The sequence below is a fragment of the Aotus nancymaae genome, unplaced genomic scaffold, assembly GCF_030222135.1.
Source record: "Aotus nancymaae isolate 86718 unplaced genomic scaffold, 86718_ANA_hifiasm-v0.15.2.pri h1tg000030l, whole genome shotgun sequence".
In the NCBI taxonomy this organism is placed as follows: domain Eukaryota; kingdom Metazoa; phylum Chordata; class Mammalia; order Primates; family Aotidae; genus Aotus; species Aotus nancymaae.
The window spans coordinates 21681623-21702274 of record NW_026988443.1 but is presented as its reverse complement, the minus strand read 5'-3'; the positions used below and the strand labels follow the sequence as shown (position 1 = coordinate 21702274).

Below are 20652 nucleotides of genomic sequence, written 5' to 3'. Positions count from 1 at the left end.
GGGAGGAATACTTAAAGCCAGGAGTTTGAGGTCAGCCTGAGCAAAATTTTTTTCTCTACAAAAAAATTAAAAAATTAGCGAGATGTTTTGGCAAATACCTGTTGACCTAGCCAGTCAAGATATGAGGAAGAAAAAATAATGAAACACTTAGAAACAATTTTTTTTTTTTTTTAAACAAGCCTGGGCATGGTGGCTCATGCCTGTAATCCCAGCACTTTGGGAGGCCAAGGTAGGAGGATCACTTGAGGCCAGGAGTTCGAGATCAGACTAGGCAACATAATAGAACCCCATCTCCACAAAAAATACAAAAATAACTTCAGGCATGGAGGTGCTGGGATTACAGGTGAGATGCTGTGGTCCCAGCTACTCAGGAGGCTGAAGCGGAAGGATCACCTGAGCCTGGGAGATTGAGGCTGCAGTGAGCCATGATGGCACCACTGTATTCCAGCCTGGCAACAGAATGAGACCTTGCCTTTGGAAAAAAAAAAAAAAAAGCTGAGGCAGAAGGATCTCTTGGGCCCAGGAGTTTGAGGTTTGAGGTTACAGTGAGCTATGATTGTACCACTGCACTCCAACCTGGGTGACCAAGTGAGACCTTCTCGCTAATAAAAGAAAAAAAGACCAGGCGCGGTGGCTCACGCCTGTAATCCCAGCACTTTGGGAGGCCTAGGTGGGTGGATCACAAGATGAGGAGTTCAAGACCAGCCTGGCCAAGATAGTGAAACCCCGTCTCTACTAAAAATACAAAAATTAGCCTGGCGTGGTGGCAGACACCTGTAATCCCAGCTACTTGGGAGGCTGAGACAGAGAACTGCTTGAACCCGGGGGATGGAGGTTGCAGTGAGCCGAGATCACGCCACTGCACTCCAGCCTGGATGACACAGAGAGACTCTGTCTCACAAAAAAAAAAAAAAAAAAAAAAAAGTGGTAAAGAAACAAGCTGCAATAACAAGCTCCCACCTCACATGCCCTAAACTGACCTAACCTGCTGCTCAAAATTGTTCCAGCCAGTTTTCCCATCCCGGATAACAGTAACACGATATTCCCACTTTCTCTGGCCAAAAAGTTGGAGTCATTTTTTTTTTTTTTTGAGACAGAGTTTTGCTCTTATTGCCCAGGCTGGAGTGCAGTGGCATGATCTTGGCTTACCACAACCTCCGCCTCCCTGGTTCAAACAATTCTTCCTCCTCAGCCTAAGTTGGAGTCATTCTTCACTCTTCTTTCTCACACGCCATATCTAATTCATAAGCAAATCCTGTTGCCTTTACCTCAAATGGTCATCCAGGATATGACCATATCTCATTACCTCTTCTGCTACCACCCTGGTCTCCCACCAAGATTACTGCAATAGCCTGCTCACTTTTGCCCCCTATAACCTATTATTAACCTAGCAGTTAGCATGAGTGTCAAAACCTAATGCAGATCATATCATTTATCTGCTCAAAAGCCTGAGCCAGGTACAGGAGCATGCCTTTAATCCCAGCTACTTCAGAAGCTGAGTGAGAGGATAACCTGAGTCCAGGAGTTTGAGTCAGCTTGGGCAACATACCAAGACCCTGTCTGTAAAAAATAAGCTAACAAAACACTCAAAACTATTCCCAATTTCACTCAGAATAAAAATCCCATGTGGTTACAATGGCCTACCATGGTCTCATGAACTGGCCTCATTGTTATTTTTGATTTCATCTACTACTACTTCTTTCTCAGTCTACTCCAGTCACAATGGCCTACCTGCTATTGATCAAATACAGGGTACCACTCTGGGACCCTTTATGATGGTTGTTTCCTCTGTCTGGAACATCTCTTCACTTCCTCAACCTCCATCCCTGACCCCTGCATGGCTCATCATTCCCTAACCTCCTTTATGTCTTGGCTGAGTTATGATCTTCCTTACCCAGACTACCCAATTTAAAACTGCAAAGGTACCCGCTCATTGATCACCCTTATCCTATAATACCTTTCCTTTTCCCCCAAAGCTACTGTCACTTTGTAAGCTATTACATAATTTATTTATTATGTATGTTGTCTATTAAGGATCTTTGCTTTGTTCACTGATGTATCTCACATAACTAGGACAATGCTCAGTACACATAACAGGTGTTCAACAAAAGACTTCTGAATGAATAAATTTTTGGATAACTGTGATAGGCACAGTAGTGGCCAAAACACTTTACATACACTATTTCAGTTATTCTCAACAGCAACTCTGGGAAGTATGCATTAATCTCATTTTACAACTGAGGATTATAATGACTAAAAGATATGCCCAAAGTTACATTGCAGTAAATGAAGGAGCCAGAACTTAACTCAATTTTGCCTAACTCTAAAGCCTTAACAGCTATAGCTCCTAAAAGCTGCACTGAATGGGAAGAGAACTAAGCTGCTTCAGGAGGTAACTCAGCTGAGAGAATAGGAAGACAACACTGATTTGGAACCCAATATAAGGAACAGAGGCAAATAATTAACATTTGGAGACGTTCCTTCAATTTTCTTTGCTTCCAGTCCTAGTCCTGTGGGGACAGAAACAAAATCTAATGGTTATATGAAACAGACCATAAAAAAAGAAGAGAAATTCGAGACCCCACAGTCTGAGCTCCATAGATGCCTTTTCTCTAAATTCACTGGAGAACTTTATTAGCATGGCATGGAGCAGTACAGCAGGAGTTTTTGCCTTAAAATGTTTTTTTTCCTTCTAGAAAAAAAAAAAGTACAGAAGTAGTACAGATGTTGGCAAAATTCTATTTGAGAAATACAGAATATATGCACAAACATTTACAGATTTACATCTGAGGGAAAGATACTGATTTCTGCCAGTGTCACCACTTTTGGAACACAGCCACTCTCAATTGTTTACATGTTGTCTAGGGTCTCTTTCACACTACAACAGCAGAGTTAAGTAGTTTCAGAGTTGAGTAGTTGTGACAGAGCCTGAAAGCGTGCAAAACTGAAAATATTTACATTTGTCCCTTTACAGAAAAAAAACTTCTAAAACCAGTATTAATAAAATGTACATTTCCTAACAGCTTGCATCAGTTCTATCACTCTTCCTAATATAATTAAAAACATATTTTTTAAATACATTCATGCATTGCATTAACAACATTTCAACCTACAATGAACCACATATATGACAGTGGTCCTGTAAGATTATAACAAACCTGAAAAATTCTTATTGCCTAGTGACATCATAGCCATTGTAACACTGCAGTGCAACTGCTTAATTTGTATAGATTTAGTGTGGTCTAAGTGTACTACGTACATAAAATCTACAGAATCACATTCATTCACCACTTACTCAACTGACTCACCCACAACAACTTCCAGTCCTACAAGCTCCATTCAAGGTAAGTGCCCTATACAGGTATATCATTATTTCATACTGTATTTTTACCATATCTTTTCTATGTTTAGATACATCAAGATACACAAATACTTACCACTGTCTTACAGTTGACTATAGTATTCAGTACAGTAACATGCTGTACAGTACAGGTTTGTAGCCTAGGAGCAACAGACTATATACCACATTGCCTAAGTGTGTAGTAGGCTATACCATCTAGGTCTGCGTAAGTACACTCTATATACACACAGTGATAAAAATCACCTAGCAACACATTTCCCAGAACAGATCCCTGTCATTAAGCGATATATGACTGTACTAGAATAAACCATCTAACGTTTTTGTTATTTTTGGTCATATAACTAAAAACATCTCAATGGCTTAAGTTCAAGGATAATGTGGTCTTCAAACTAGGGAAGCGGTATCATTAATTCAGCAAACCTAACTTCTGGTAGAGTTAACAACCCATTTATTAGTTATTAAGTACTAGAAGATTTCAGTAACACTGAGATGTCACTCTCAAAGTCTTAAAATAGTTTTGGGCTAAAGCTGATAAAAAAACAATTTTTTCTGGTTTATGTCTTTAGTATCTGAGCCACCATGTTAAACTTTAAGGAAGTGTTCAAGCAAGAAAAAATGTAATTTTTTCATTTAGTCATACATACACACACCAAAAGGGCAAAAAAACCCAATAATCCTACAAGGACTTCTCATATTCTCCCTTATATACTGTGTAAGAACTACCAAATAGTACAATCTAGAACATTCACTTTTAATTTTCCAAGCAAACAAGCTAACACACAGGAAAGCAAGTTGCCTGGTTATCACTCGTTTTTTAAAATCGTATAATCTATTTCCCCTTTTCCAATCCAAAGATTAGTTGTTTTGTCACACTCAAAAGATCAAATCTAATTCTATAAAATTGGAGAAAACAAAAGATTCATTATATATATACAAACAAGATTAAAATTTTTTTCCTAATAAAAATACCTTTTAAATTTTCTCAAAGGAATATTTAGACATTTCTTACGTTTTACATAAAAGTGGCAGTTTATGCTATTCATGATGACACTTAGAAAACTAACTTAATAAGCTGATAGAAACGAGTACAAAAACACACTGCGAAGAAAACCCAGGAATAATGAGTATAAAACTGGATCCAAAAGAGTGTTTCTCCTTTAAAAATTTCATTTCAAGAAGTCAACTCCTTGACTTCTTGATCAAGAATCAACCAATCCTTGATCTAATATTTAAAAAATAAATAATAAATAAATAAATAAAAGAGAATCAACCAATCCAAGATACTATTCATTAAAATTTCACCAGGCCAGGCGAGGTGGCTCACGTCTGTAATCCCAGCACTTTGGGAGGCCGAGGTGGATGGATCACGAGGTCAGGAGTTCGAGACCAGCCTGACCAACATGGTGAAACCACCATCTCTACTGAAAATACAAAAAATTAGCTATGATGGTGCGAGCCTGTAATCTCAGCTACTCAGGAGGCTGAGGCAGAAGAATCACTTGAACCTGGGAGGTGGAGGCTGCAGTGAGCTGAGATCGAACCATTGCACTCCAGCCTGGGTGACAGAATAAGACTCCATCTCAAAAAAAAAAAAAAAAAAAAAAAAAAAATCACCAAAATCATGTAATACATTTAACGTAGACTTGAAATAAGGCTCGCAGCTTAAACATTTTACCTATATATTTGTATCTTTAACCTAAACTTCTAACATCAAAACTGTAAGACATGTTTCCAGAAACTTTTTCTCAAAACAAAAAAATATATTTCCAAGTTAATAATATATTTCACACTGTTTTTCTCAAATGTAAATTTGCTGTTAATGGAATTAGAAAGTTACCTATGAGCCATTTCTAAGTACTATCAATTATTAAATCTGTAGAGCTTTTTTTCCATTTTGCTTTTAATTTTTATAGTAGTATAGTTACATATATTTTTGTAAACAAAATATATCTTGTCAACCTTTTAAAGAAATTGTTCTGAATGTTATTTTACTTAAGGGTTAGAATGTTCTATGATGAATATTATGCACGCGAAATTAGAAATAGAGTGATATTAAAGTTAAACGGTAGTTTTAAAAAATTATATTGGCTGGGAGCAGTGGCTCACGCCTATAATCCTAGCACTCTGGGAGGCCGAGGCAGGCGAATCACCTGAGGTCAGGAGTTCAAGACCAGCCTGGCCAACATGGTGAAACCCTGTCTCTACTAAAAACACAAAAATTAGCCAGGCATGGTGGCAGATGCCTGTAATCCCAGCTACTCAGGAGGCTGAGGCAGGAGAATTGCTCAAAGACTGGAAGGCAGAGGTTGCAGTGAGCTGAGATCACACCACTGCACTACAGCCTGGGCAACGACAGCAAAACTCTGTCTCAAAAAGAAAAAAAAAATTATATTACATCCTTATAACATGGAATGAAAAGAAATCTGAGCATATGCCGGTGTAATCAGATCTGTGATCTTTATTAAAATGTAAATTACCAGATAATCTCTAACAAAATAACCCACAGTATTTTAAATTGCAAAGAAATGTTTCCTACCTTGCCTGCTTCTCTTTCTAGGTCGACATACTCTCGGCTAGGTGTTTGTCGCTGTTCTCCCTGCCAGCTGGCCGGAAAAAACTGGAGAGACAGATTGGTTCCTGTGGCCACAAAAGCCTTTTAGAAAAATCAATACAAACAGGATCAGGAGCAGGACATCACATAAATTATGCAAGCAGTCATTTATTTTTACATCAGTTTATGTCTTAAGCCAGGCAGCACAGAGAATACTTAAAAGTAAAAAAACATGCACTCATCATTTTTCTTAAGTATTAAGTTACAAACATCTGATTCCATTTTGAGGACATTTGCCACTGGCTGCTTAAATATAAAATCAGACACGGAATCAATACTTTCTTTCATGTCATTTTTTTGCTGATGTTAGGATCTCACACTGCTAATGTCTAACCAGAAGCCACCATCCTTGCATTTAAAAACATATTTTTAAATGTAAAAATCACGGAAAATCTAAAGATTTTGACTTTTAAAAAACATAATTTAAAGTTGTATAAATGAGACATTTTAATTTTCCTTGATTTCCCTTGCTGAAAGAAACACTGCATGGCAGGCAGTACCTAAAAAATGCACTTGGGATTGTCTCTCCTCTGACAAACCATATGTCGGCATGGGATGTGACAGTACTTCTCTCTAAAACCCTGTATGATTTTTAAAAATATGCCTTTTCTAATATCTGACTTTAGGAGAACTTGATCTGACTACAACAAAGAGCAGAGTATTCATCTAATATTTATAAAAGATTTGAATGGTAGAGCTCAATAGATGGAACAATCTAAAACCACGTCGATAAAGTGTCATTTTATGTAGCCCTTGAGCAAGTTACCTGTATGTTTCCCTCATGTAAAAAACAGATATTACCCCTTTCCCAAAGGAAATTAAGAAAGAAAAATAAAGCAAAAGCATTTTTGAAAAAAAAAATTTCATCATCTAAATGTAAACTCTTCTTTGCTGAACCCAGAGAAAGTTTTTTGTTTGGTTTATTCTACTAATTCTGTTCTGAAGCATAATTTGTTTCCAAGCATGGAGACTTCATCTTAAATCAAGGGGTTCATATTTCGGGCAATTTGCTTAAAGCCATCAATCAATTTAGCTATCCAATAGTTACCCCGATGGTGAACAGCTTAGATTTTTAAAAGGTAAAAATTATACTTCCTATTTCTATTACTGGCACTGTAGGTACACACTTGTCAACCTAAAGGCTAAATCTCTAACCCTCTTTGATGGCATTTCCCTAATCCACTGGGGTACCATTTTCACGTGGTAAATGTTTCATATGCATAGAAACTGAACTAACATCAGTAACACAACATCATTTTTAAAAATCTTTCAGGTGGGGGGCAGTGTAATCCCAGCACTTTCGGAGGTCAAGGTGGGTGGATCACCTGAGTTCAGGACCAGGAGTTCGAAACCAGCCTGGCCAACACAGTGAAACCCCGTCTTTACTAAAAATAGAAAAAATTAGTCGGGCATGGTGGCAGACACCTGTAAACCCAGCTACTCAGGAGGCTGAGACAGGAGAATCACTTGAACCCAGGAGGCAGAGGTTGCAGTGAGCTGAGATCACACCACTGCACTCCAGCCTAGGCAACAGGGCAAGACTCCATCTCAAAGAAAAAACAACAACAAAACTTTCCATGCATTATGAGCATAAATCTTAACAAAAACCCCGACCAACACTAGTTCAAACACAAAAGCAGTGGCCGGGCGCAGTGGCACACGCCTGTAATCCCAGCACTTTGGGGAAGCTGAGGCAGGTGGATCACAAGGTCAAGTGATGGAGACCATCCCGCCCAACATGGTGAAACCCTGTCTCTACTAAAAATACAAAAATTAGCTGGGTATGGTGGTGTATGCTTATAGTCCCAGCTACTCAGGAGGCTGAGGCACGAGAATCACTTGAACCAGGGAGGCAGAGGTTGCAGTGAGCTGAGATTGAGCCACTGCACTCCAGCCTGGTGACAGAGAGAGACTGTCCTAAAAAAAAAAAAAGAAAAAAAAGCAGTTCTGGGAGGGAAACTGGCCAGGCTATATGACCTGAAGCATACCTCAGTTTCCTCACAAATTGATTATTTGTAAAGTGCTTAGAACATTACCAAGTAAATGCTATAAAAGTGTTTGCCAAATATGAGAAATAACTTTGAGTTCAATAAGAAAGCCAACTTTTTCAGCTTCAGATAATGAAATTCTCAGAGCAGAGTGGTGGCAGAAAAGACTCCGTCCATGAATGAATGCCTTGTGTCAAAATCTCTGTGGCGTGTTTCTTTAGTATTCACCTAGTAGCAAATCCTTTCACCTCCAGTGTACCCCAAATCAGCTCTGTGCTAAGACACTGCAGATTGTATTACCTCATCTCCTGTCTTGGTGCCAACCTCAGAAGAGATTTCCTGCTTCATCACTATATGCCCATTATCTCATAAAGATCCCTCTCTGAGACAGAAGTGGTAAACAGATCATTCTAGCATAACATTTTCCAAACTTATCTGACCATAGAACTCATTTAATGAAATACCTACATATACATAAGAGCTGGAAAAAGTCTATTCCAAAATATTAATATGGTGTCAACATTGTCATAGGAAAACAAAGGAAAAAAAAAACAAAATGAAAACATTAAAATGCTACACTGATATGACGCCTATTATGTAAGATTTCCAGATTGTCCTATGTTTTCCAGGTTTCATAAATTATAAAATAGCACACCTTGTGCCAATCCAACATACTTCTTACCATTTAATCTTTAGAAGTAGAAATATGTATTAGTTTTACTCTTCTCACCATACAGTAACCATATCTCTCATAAATATTTTTTCTTTAATTGATTATTAGTGTTGAAGACATCTCATCTCCTACATTCTTACTACATAAGAATTGATAAGACTAAATCAAGGCTGGGTACAGTGGCTCACTGAGGCAGGCAGATCACTTGAGGTCAGGAGGTGGAGACCAGCCTGGCCAACATGGTGAAACCCATCTCTACTAAAAACACAAAAACCAGCCGGGGTGGTGGCAGGCACCTGTAATCCTAGCTACTTGGGAGGCTGAGGCACAGGAGGCAGAGGTTGCAATGAGCAGAGATGGCACCACTGCATTCCAGCCTGGGTGACAGAGTGAAATCCAGTCTCAAAAAAATAATAAATCAGATTCTACCAGAGATTCTCCTACCCGTGTTCACTTTTATTTAACGCTGACTGAATTTTACAGTTAAAAACTCAATGGGCATAAAATAAGGAGGCTGACTGAGTTTTACCAACACAGCCCTTAAATTATTTCACATCTAAATGCAAAATGAATTCTTCATTAACCTCACTGATACTTTAAGGAGATGTTCAAGATAAGAAGAGGACAACTTGGGGCAGGAGACAGGCTGGTAATAGTTCTGAAAACTATGTATATTCCCACCATTTATGGCTGCTGTCAAAACAAGCAAAATAATGTCTTTTCCACAGCCAAACAGGAAGAAACCACAGCATGTTCCTAAGTAATGAGATAAATTTCAGGCATTAAGTTAAGTAGCCTTTAAATTCAAATAATCAAGTACCTATGATGTGAAAGGCACTGTGCAAAATACCTGTATCCAGAGGCGTTTGTACAGAATTAATGAGGTCACCACTCTCTAGGAGATAAGGATCCAATAATTAAATGTGAGTTAACATTGAATTAAAGGAGGGAAACTAGAAAGAAAGGAACTACGAAATGTGAAATTCCTCCCCAAATACCAATAGTTACATTATTTAACAAAATAAGACATGTGCCGTTTTAAGTGCAAACCTCACAAAGCACTCAACCTACCTTTAATCTTTAATACTTTTCAGAAACTTAAAACTTGTAAAATGTGTTGGATCAGATATTTGTTTTATCTTTGTTTTTAGAGACAGGGTCTCACTCTGTCACACAGGCTGGAGAGCAGGGGTGTGATCATGGCTCACTGCAGCCTTGACCTCCCAGGCTCAGGTAAGGATCAGATATTTGGAAGCGAGCAAGGTCTAGAATGTCTAATTTATTCTGGAAAGAAATTCGTGACAAACACTGACCACCTATACTAGTACTATAATATTACAGCAATTTAGATATCCTGTGGGTTGAATTCACAATCCCATTCAGCAAAGTCTGAGAGGACAGAAAACACCCTACTAGTTAAGCTTCACCAAATTTCAAAGAACTTCAGCTTTCAAGAATAGTGATAATAATACATGGGGCTGGGTATAGTGTCATTGAGCCTGTAGTCCCAGTTATTGGGAGGCTAAGGCAAGAGGATCGCTTGAGCCCAGTAGTGCCTTATGATCGTGCCTGTGAACAGCCACTGCACCCCAGCCTAGGCCACACAACAAGACCTCTCACTTAAAAAAAACAAAACAGGTCAGGGGCAGTGGCTCACGCCTGTAATCCCAGCACTTTGGAAGGCCGAAGCAGGCAATCATGAGGTTAAGAGATCAAGATCATCCTCGCCAACATGATGAAACCCCGTCTCTACTACTAAAAATACAAAAATTAGCTGGGTGTGGTGGCCTGTAGTCCCAGCTAATCGGGAGGCTGAGTTGGAAGAACTGCTTGAACCCGGGAGGCAGAGGTTACAGTGAGTTGAGATTGTGCCACTGCACTCCAGCCTGACAGAGCAACACTCTGTCTCAAAAAAAAAAAAAAAAAAAAAAAAAAGCCAGACACATTTCCTAGCACTTCAGGAGGCTGGAAGTGAGCAGATTACTTAAGGTCAGGAGTTTGAAACCAGCCTGGCCAACATGGTGAAATCCCATCTCTACCAAAAATACAAAAAAATTAGCCAGGCGTGGTGGTGGGCACCTGTAATCCCAGCTACTCAGGAGGCTGAGGTAGGAAGCTTGAACCCGGGAGACGAAGGTTGCAGTGAGCCAAGATCATGCCACTGCACTCCAGCCTGGGGGACAGAGCAAGACTCCGTCTTGAAACAAACAAAAAAGCAAAGGCGGGCACGGTGGCTCACGCCTGTAATCCTAGAACTTTGGGAGGCAGAGGCGGGCAGACTGCCTGAGCTCAGGAGTTCCAGACCAGCCTGGGCAACAGAGTGAAACCCCATCTCTACTAAAATACAAAAAATTAGCCAGGCGTGGTGGCCTGCGTCTGTAGTCCCAGCTACTCGGGAGGCTGAGGCAGGAGAACTGCTTGAACCCGGGAGCCGGAAGTTGCAGTGAGCCAAGATCGAACCACTGCACTCCAGCCTGGGCGACAGAGGGAGATTCAGTCTCCAAAAAAAAAAAGCAAACAGTGACAGTACGAGGTACTTCGTATCCTATCTTTCATACTTGCATCCTTTACCTCCAGAAAATTCTTTGGTCAGGTGTACCATCTTCCTTTCGCAAAAGGTAACCCAGGCAAAGGATGACACAGTCATCGCACCAACTAATGAATTCTTTTTTTATACCACTCAGTGCCAAAACCTAAAAGTATGTCTCGTGCACTTCAATCATATAAATATTACACTTACTCAAGAAACTTGCAAGTGGGCTAAAAGCTTTAAATTTTCTTTCATAACATGCACTTATGACCAAATATTCAAGAGCACCTGATAAATTTAACCAACATCTTCTCACTATTATAATTCTAAAAGGCCTTTACTTAAAATATCAAAATATTCTTTAAAAATAAATTTGTGTTCAGTGATGAAAAGGGAGAATTTTACGGTATATGAATTATAACTGAATAAAAATAAGCTGGTTTTATAAAGGGGACGGGAGGAGTACATTTCCAATATGTCTTCCTACTGTTACCCCAAATTCAAATCGCACTAAGCTTCAAGTCTCTGCCCATGCAATTGAGTCCAAGCCACTGAGCAGTAACAGGATTCCATTAGACCAGTGCTTCAACTTTTTAAAAACTAATCAGGCCCGGAATGGTGGCTCATGGCTGTAATCCCAGCACTCTGGGAGGCCCAGGCAAACAGATCACTTGAGATCTGGAGTTTGACACCGCCTGGCCAGCATGGTGAAACCCCGTCTCTACTGAAAATACAAAAACTACGCGAGCGTGGTGGCGGGCGCCTGTAATCCTAGCTACTCGGGAGGCTGAGGCAGGAGAATTGCTTAAACCCGGAGACAGAGGTTGCAGTGAGCGAAGATCCCGCCACTGCACTCCAGCCCGGGCAACAAAGCAAGACTCCGTCTCAAAAAAAAAATAATAATAACAACCTCTTTTATTTGTTTCTTCCTACCATTCCCTCCTCATCAGCACCTCCAACAGGGCAAACCAAAAGGAGATGAGAGCAACTAGGACCCTTGAATTTTTTTTTTTCCAACCCAACATGTGGTAAAGATTCCTCAAATCTACCTCCTAAAACAAGGACCTCGAGGAGATCAACGGTGGGTTTCCCCCATCTGTGCAGTTTTTAGGAACAGCAGCCCTATTTGGGACATGGGGATAATGGTTTCTGATTCTCCCAAGGCTTAACATTCTAAAAAAAATTACACTTTTAGGGCTTTCTCTCCCTTCCCCTCTCTATTGGGACAATAAATAACTAGAGAAAGACTTCTCTGCGATGTGTGAGATCGCTTGACAAAAAGAATTACCACCTTCTAAGAAACGAACTATCGCCAACCTTGAACGAAGCTCCAGTTCTTACGAATGGGGGTTTGCTTGCTACAAATAACCCCGAAACCTTCCTTGGTGTCGCCGCCTAAACAATGCCAGTCCCTTGTTTAGTCTGGCTCGGGTTCGAGCTCAACTCGCGGTGCTCCGTTGGCCGACACACGCCACCGCGGCGGGCCCCAGGGAAAGTGTCTCCCCGCGAGCACCGACCCGCGGCGTCTGGTTTCGCATTTTGAATGCCGAGTAGGAAGTGAGACGGCGCCCGCTCAGTTCCGGGAGCCGCGCCACCGTCCGGAACCGGCCTGGGCCGTAGCGGCCCCGCGCAACAAGTGACCCGCGCGCGCCCCGGGCCCGCCGACTTACGATTTCTGAGCGGCCGTCGCGGCAGGCGTTCTGGAAGCGCGCCTGGCGCTCCTCATGGGGCCGGTCCCTGAATCCCGTGTACTTAATCTGCAAGGCAAGACGGCCCGAAATCAGGAGCCAAATCCGCGGCGCCGCCCGTGCGCCCGCCCGTTCCGCGCGGCGCCGATAAGGGTAAGCAGAGGCTGCGGGCGACGGCCGCCCCGGCGAGATTGCCCCTCCGCGGGCGCGCCGACCGCGCCTCCCGGGGACCGCGCCGCCCAAACTTTTCTCCGCCCAGGCCCACTCGGGGTGCGCCGCGGCCTCTGAGCCGCCGCCTGCCTCACCTCACACTCGCGGCTCAGCTTCCTGAAGAACTCTTCGTTCTCGAACTTGCTTCTCTGGTCGGGCACGACCCGCGGCATCTTCCCGCCCTGAGGCCGCGCCGGCCGGCCGCGCTTGGAGCTTGCGCGGGCACCCGCTGGCGGGTTCCGCGCTGACCAACTGACCGCCCACCCGCGGCGCCCGGACGCCCGCTTCCCTTTGTTTCAGGCGCCCGCCCGCGTAGACTCCCGCTCCGGGGAGTCTGAGGCGACGCCGCTCGCTCGAGCCCTGCCCACGCCGCCGCCGCCTCAGCCGTTGCTTGCAGCTCGCGCAGCCCCAGCTCTCGCCGCCCCCGGCCGCCGCCGCCGCCGCCACTTCCTCTCGCCGCCCACCCCGCCCCCGCCGGCTCCACCCCGCCTCCTAGCGCGCCCGCCCGCCTCCAACTCCGGCAAACAAGACGCACCATTCACAACTCCGCGGCCCGCGCCGCGCATGCGCCATCCGCCTAGTGGCGGAGCAGCGGGGCTGCGGCGGCTCGGGGCTTCTTCCGCAGCGCGGCCCTTTTCCCCCTGCTAGCCCGCGGCCACTCGGCGTGGAACTGCCCTGAGGGGATCCGCCTGCCCTTTAGCAGATGGGAGTAGCCTGCGCAGACCTTTTCTTCCGCCCTTCCTCGGCCTTCTGGAACTTCTGGGTTCCCCAAATGCGCGGAGTAACCCCAGATTGTCATTTGAACGTGAGGAAACCTAAGTCCTTGGGGACTTTTCGTCCCTAAATCGACCGGCAGGGGTGTAGGCTGTGCAAGTTGAAGACTGAAGTGGAAATGGACCAAAGAATCCAATCGAGTCATAGTGGAAAGATCGTGGCTGTTGGAGTCAGATGGGATCCCACTCAGCTACCCTAACTGTTGGCTGGGGCCTTAGACAAGAACTGGACCAAACTAAACTTCAGTTTCCTTGTTTCCAAAATGCAGACACTCTTAAGTTTGCAGTGTTAGCGTGAGAACCTTTATGTGGGTCTAGCACATAATGGGAGCCCAATAAATTTAAGTTTCTAAAGAACAAGCTGAGTAACCGATTGCCAGTTCATATGCGTACTCAGTGTGCAATCAGCTGCAAAAAATAAGATCCACAAGTTCTAAGGAAGTAATTTAGCCCAAACTGGAGAAAGTCTGACATGTGGTTTATGGCAGAGTTTGATTCAAAGTTAGTCCTCTGGCCGAGCATGGTGGCTCATGCCTGTAATCCCTGCACTTTGGGAGGGTAAGGCAGACGGATAACCTGAGGTCAGGAGTTTTAGGCTGGACTGGTCAACATAGCAAAACCCTGTCTCTACAGTAAAGTACAAAAATTAGCCAGGCATGATGTCACGTACCTGTAGTCCCAGCTACTCGAGAGGCTGAGGCAGGAGAATCACTTGAACACAGGAAGTGGAGGTTGTAGTGAGCTGAGATGGCACCACTGCACTCCAGCCTGAGTGACAGAGTGAGACTCCGTCTCAAACAAACAAAAAAACAAAGTTAGTCCTCAATAAATCCTGATCCTTAAAATACAAGCTTGTCAAAAACTCAGTCCAAGGATTGCAAATAGGTACCAACTCATTGACAGTAGCTGGCCAGCTGGCCATAGTGCAAAGGATTGTGAGGATACACCTAGACTCACAAGAATTAGAGCCCAGGTCAGTTGACAATGTCTGCCTGAGCACAGCATTTGGCAGAATTTCCCATCTCTGACCAATCCAGTCTCATTCTTTTTTTTTTTTTTTTTTTTTTGAGACGGAGTCTCGCTCTTGTTACCCAGGCTGGAGTGCAATGGCGCGATCTCGGCTCACCGCAACCTCCGCCTCCTGGGTTCAGGCAATTCTCCTGCCTCAGCCTCCTGAGTAGCTGGGATTACAGGCACGCGCCACCGTGCCCAGCTAATTTTTTTGTATTAATAGAGACGGGGTTTCACAATGTTGACCAGGATGGTTTCGATCTCTCAACCTCGTGATCCACCCGCCTCGGCCTCCCAAAGTGCTGGGATTACAGGCTTGAGCCACCGCGCCCGGCCCAGTCTCATTCTTACAGATACAGAACGTAGCTAGGATGACCAACTGTCCTGGTTTGCCAGCAACTGTCCTGATTTTAGCAACGAAAATCTCATGTCCCTGGAAACAACCCAGTCACTGGCAAACCAGGATGGTTGGACATCCTAACTGAGGTCTAGAGAGTGATTGCCCAAGGTCAGGGAGAGAGCGTTCAGCAAAGTCAACACTGTGGGCTGGTAGGTTGCTTTTTGTTTGGTTTGGTTTTTCTTTTTGGGCTCTGTGTGTGTGTTTGAGTTGGAGGTCTTACTATGTTGCCCAGGCAGGTCTCAAACTCCTGAGGCTCAAGCAATCCCCCTGCCTCAGCCTCCCAAGCAACTGAGATTACAGGTATATGCCATCACGCCAAGCTGGCTGATAGTTTTGACAGCCACACTTCTTCTCAATAGCAAACATAGAATCAGCTCCTTCCAAGGGCGTGTTCCCCTGGCCCACACCAAGTCTGTGCAAATGTACATGTGTGCCTAATCAGGTATAAATATGGATGTCACCAACTACTACTGTTGAGCCTTCAGTGATCTCAGAATCGTCCCCTCGGGTCGTTTTCAATTTTGCAACCCAATTCCAACAAACTTAAAACGAAAAGGGATCTTTTATTTCAAGGAAACAAATCAGAGAAAGGGACAGATGGACACTGTGGAGATAGTACTCTCTTTTCTACTTCTCCATTTCTACTTACTGCTTAATCCTCTTGGGCTTTCTTGGATGGCATTTGTTCCCAGGCAAAGGATGGGGGCAGCCACTCCTCCATCTCTAAGTCATAAAATTATTGGGAAGGACTTTGTCCAGTCTGGGTCACATACTTTCCCCTCTGCCAAATCACTATGTCCAGGCAGATGTGGTGATGTGATTGGTCAGTTTATGTCATATGCCCTCCCTTCAGGGGTTAGGGGCCTGTGTTTGGCAGCCTCAGAGAGAATCTGATGGTTGAAAGAGTGAAAGAGCAGTTTCCCTCAAAGGAGGGAGTGACTGGCCATGCATTGTGGGCCTGCTGTACAGTTTCTATTAGCTACAACTGGAAAAAATGCAATTTGTATTTTGCTGCATAAAAGTTCTGATTAAACTGGTTGAGAGGCCAGGCGCAATGGCTCATGCCTGTAATCCCAGCACTTTGGGAGGTCGAGGCAGGCAGATCACCTGAGGTCAGGAGTTTGAGAATAGCCTGGCCAACATGATAAAACCCTGTCTCTACTAAAAATACAAAAATTAGCCGGGCATGGTGGTGCCTGTCTGTAATCCCAGCTACTCGGGAGGCTGAGGTGGGAGAATCACTTGAACCCGGGAGGTGGAGGTTGCAGTGAGCTGAGATTGTGCCATTGCACTCCAGCCTGGGCAACAACAGCAAAACTCCATCCCAAAAACAAAAAAAATACACAAGGAATCACTCTTGCTCCACAATGGGTCCCAAGGAGGGCTCACAGACCTCCAAGTTGATCTTGGCCAAAGACTCTAGCAATAATTGTTTCTGCCACAGGAAATGTGGAATAAATAAAAGTTGAGGCTGGGCACGGTGGCTTACACCTATATTCCAGCATTTTAGGAGGCCAAGGCGGGTGGATTGCCTGAGCTTAGTAGTTCGAGACCAGTCTCGGCAACACAGTGAAACCCCCGTCTCTACTAAAGTACAAAAAATTAGCTGGGCATGGCAGCATGCGCCTGTAGTCTCAGCTACTCTGGAGGCTGAGGCAGGAGAATTGCAAGAACCCGGGAGGCGGAAGTTGTAGTGAGCCAAGATCATACCACTGCACTCCAGCCTGGGCAACAGAGAAAAAAAAAAAAAAAAGTTGAAAGATCTCTAGAATGACCTAGACGGCCAAACAGACACCATAAGCTGAGGCAAGGTAAAGGTCAGGGTCAAGGGAGCTGGACCTGGAGGGGTGGGAGTGCAGAGCAGGGCAGGGCGCTCTCATTGTCAGCCTCATGGAGGGGAGGAATGATGTCCTAAGGGAAAGAGACAGCAAAGCCTGCCAAGCAGACCTAGAACAGCAGCCCCACAGACAGCCTTGGGCAACTCCAGGCCACAGGGTAACCCACACTCAGCTTAGTCTGGCATCCAACAGCCAGGATGACCGGGAAGTAAGCCGCAGGCTAAAGGAGGCCATCTCCTCGGCTGACCTCTGTATGCCTTTTTGGTTGTTTAAATTTTTTCACTTATTTAAAAACTGAATTAAAGGAAATTTTCACCCATCTAAGGTACACTTAGGTCTGTGCTCCTAACAACTTTGGCTGCTGCTGGGTTGGGTATGGGTTGGTCTAGACACCATGCTATGGGTGTTTGCTAAGGGAGTTTGCTAAGATCCAGCTCTACTAAGGCCCATGCGTGGAAGCTTGAAGGTGTCTCTTCTGTACCAAGAAACATCTGCCCCCACCATCCCAAAACCTGACTGAATGATCTGAAGTCCTGTCGTCTGGAACCTTCCTTTCCTAAGGATTCAAGCCAACCAAAGGCCTCTTCTGAGCATCTCCCTAACTTTCTAAGTGGGTGGCTGCTCCTGCAGGTCCCCAAAGCTGATCTTGGGTGGGTAAGTAGATAATACACAATGAAACTGAGCAGGGCGCGGGAACCTCACTTGCTTAGTGCAACTGTGAAGCTCTGTTCTGTGTCTTTAGGCACCTCATCTCGGTTCATTTACACAACCACCTTCTAAGTCAGGTTTTTTCTCCCCATCTGAGAGATGAGAAAACAGACTTTGAAAAAGTAAATAAGGGACCACAGGACAGTTACAAGACCCTGATCCATTTGAAATAACAAAATGGGGGCTGGGCATGGTGGCTCACGCCTGTAATCTTGGCACTTTGGGAGGCAGAAGCGGGATCACTTGAGGCCAGGAGTTAAGAGACCGTCCTAGGCAACAGAGTGAGACCCCCAACTCTAAAAAAACTAGCTAAGCATTGGGATACATCATCTTCATTCCTTCCTCACCATGACCCTGTAAATTTAATATTACTAATCCTATTCTACAGATGGGCAAACTGAGGTTCACAGGGGCTAAGTGAGCCCAGGGTGGTGATTTTCATCGCTCTACTCTGAGACCTAGTGGAGATGCCAAAAGTCCTGCCTGCCTTCCTCACTGAACTGCAAACTCATAGAAGGACTATGGCTGGGGTTATTCCTCCTGGAGCACCCCACCGTGTTCCAGAAGGGTCCCCACAAGTTGAAGAAAGGGGTTCTATTGTGGGCTTTGTGGCAGGATGTGGGTCTGCCCTTGAGGGCTATGCATTCCTACCTCTGAGCCTGTTTGTCCTTTCTTGGCTTGGAAGGTCAAGGTATAGATGTCCTGCCTCTGTAGGCCCAGCAAAAAGGACGGTTTTTTCCAGGTCTAGTGTCAACAGCCACCCACCTCTGCCTCTCCTCGAAGAGGAGGTCTCTGAGCTTCTGATGCATTTTTTTCTAAGGAAATAGTTTCCCTTCAGTTACTGAGGAAATATTGTACCATCTTGTAGCTGAAATAGGATCTAGAGCCACATATGAGCCACATTGAGAGGGGTGGAAGACAAGGGAAATTAGTGGCTGGCACAGTGCCTAAAACTCTCCACCACTCAGCTTCTAGTTTTTAGAAGGCGATGGGCCTTAATCCAGGATGAGAGTGTCATCTGCCTGAGTGTGGCAGTTTCCTGGGCCTTAAATAATTTTTTTCTTTTTGAGATATAATTTATACATACATAAAATCCACTCTTGGGCCAAAAGAATCTCTCCTCCCTCCCAGGGGCATCTCCCCCTTCTGAGCCCCGAGAGCCACCCTCCCCCAGCTCAGCCGTTCCATAGGGAAAGGAAAACACAGAGAAGCAAGTTTCCCCAGAATAGCATTTCTTTAGTGTTTGGATCAATAAACCCGTTTGCTTAAAAGGAACCAGATGATTTCATCCTTGTAATTATAAGTTTGACGTTTGCAAATCTTGCCCAGGCTCCAAATGAGCCTCTTTGTCATGGGGGTTGGAGGGTGGAGGAGTTTGTCTGGGTGCCTGGGGATGGCAGGACTGAGCCTACTGTGGTGGGAAGAGGGCCAGGCTGGGGTCAGGCAGCCTGGCTGATGATCTTAGAGAGCTGCCTTGGACTGCTCCCCTTCCCCTCCCCTGCTCTCCTGGTTTCCAACAAGTGATGGGAAACAGACTAGACTAGGGGGCTAGGGAATAATAATAATGGTAATAACAATGATAATGGCAGTAATAATAATAATATAGTGTAGTGAGAGCTGGGGTGAGCTCTAACAACACCACCCTCCTGTTTAAGACCCCTCCCCCAAGACTGAAGAAACTGGGGGCAGAAAGACAAAGGCCCTCAGCCTAGCATTCATGACCCCCTAACAATCCCTGCTTTCCTTTCCAACCCCATCTCACATCGTTTCTCCCCATGGCACCCTGCAATCCAGACATACTGGCCTGTTTCTATTTCCCATATGCCCCTACCATAACTTCCTCCTATTTCTCTGCTGGGAAAACTCATCTTTCTTTTCATTTTCTTTCTTTTTTGGGGCAGGGTCTTGCTGTTTAACCCAGGCTGGAGTGCAGTAGTGCAATCACAGCTTACTGCAGCCTTGACCTCCTGGAGTCAAGCAATTCTCCCACCTCAGCCTCCTGAGTAGCAAGTAGCTGGGACTACAGGTGCCACCATGCCTTGCTAATTAATAATTTTTTTTTTTTAGAGATGGGGTCTCCCTATGTGGCCCAGGCTATACTTCTTTAAATATGTTCATGGGCCTCTGATTGTCCTCCATGGAATGACTGACTGACAGCATCCGTTTACTCATTTGGCTCCATGCTATGTGCCAAGGAAATGATCAGCCCACCTGGGACACAGCAGCACCCTGGATTCTGGGAGGATTTGGCTCTGCACTAATTTGTTTACTTTACTGTGAAGTCTTCATATGGGGGTCTTTCCCTTCATCCATAAGACTTTTAAAAGTTATTTAAAACTTGTACATTTTTTGTAGAAAATTTAGGGCATACACTAAAAGAATAAAGGAATCCTACCATCTAAAAGTAGTCATTGCCAACATTTTAGTATGTTTCTTTTGGACTCATTTCATCCGCATTTTTTTCACCTAGTTTGACATTCTATATGCGCAGCTTTGGATGCTCTGTTACCACCCTAACCCTATGGCATAAATATTTCCCTATGTCATCTTTTAAAATTCCTAATGGTAGCTGGGAGTGGTGGCATGTGCCTACAGTCTCAGCTACTTGGGAGGTGGAGGTTGGTGTATTGCTTGTGTCTGAGAGTTTGAGACCAGATTGGGCAACAGAGGTATACCCTGTCTCAAGAACAGACAAACAAGCAAACCGACAAACAACACAATAAAATTCCTGATGGCTTTTTTCCTAGACAGAGTCTTACTCTGTCACCCAGGCTTGAGTGCAATGGTGCAATCTCAGCTCACTGCAACCTTGGCCTTTCAGATTCAAGGGTCTCCTTTTCAGCCTCCCAAGTAGCTGGGAT

At 44.3% G+C, this 20652-nt stretch overlaps 1 protein-coding gene across 2 annotated transcripts in view; it reads right to left on the bottom strand.

Moving 5' to 3' along the window:
• Nucleotides 1-13481, bottom strand: part of CBFB (core-binding factor subunit beta) — a 73023-nt gene extending 59542 nt beyond the window's left edge. For both annotated transcript variants that reach the window (XM_012468266.2, XM_012468265.2), the window contains exons 1-3: nucleotides 13157-13481; nucleotides 12834-12920; nucleotides 5898-6014 (exon numbers count right to left, since the gene is read on the bottom strand). In XM_012468266.2, the coding sequence (XP_012323689.1) occupies nucleotides 5898-6014; nucleotides 12834-12920; nucleotides 13157-13234 (282 nt within the window). In that variant the 5' untranslated portion in view covers nucleotides 13235-13481. The remainder of the gene's footprint in view (nucleotides 1-5897; nucleotides 6015-12833; nucleotides 12921-13156) is intronic.
• Nucleotides 13482-20652: the final 7171 nt, after the last annotated feature.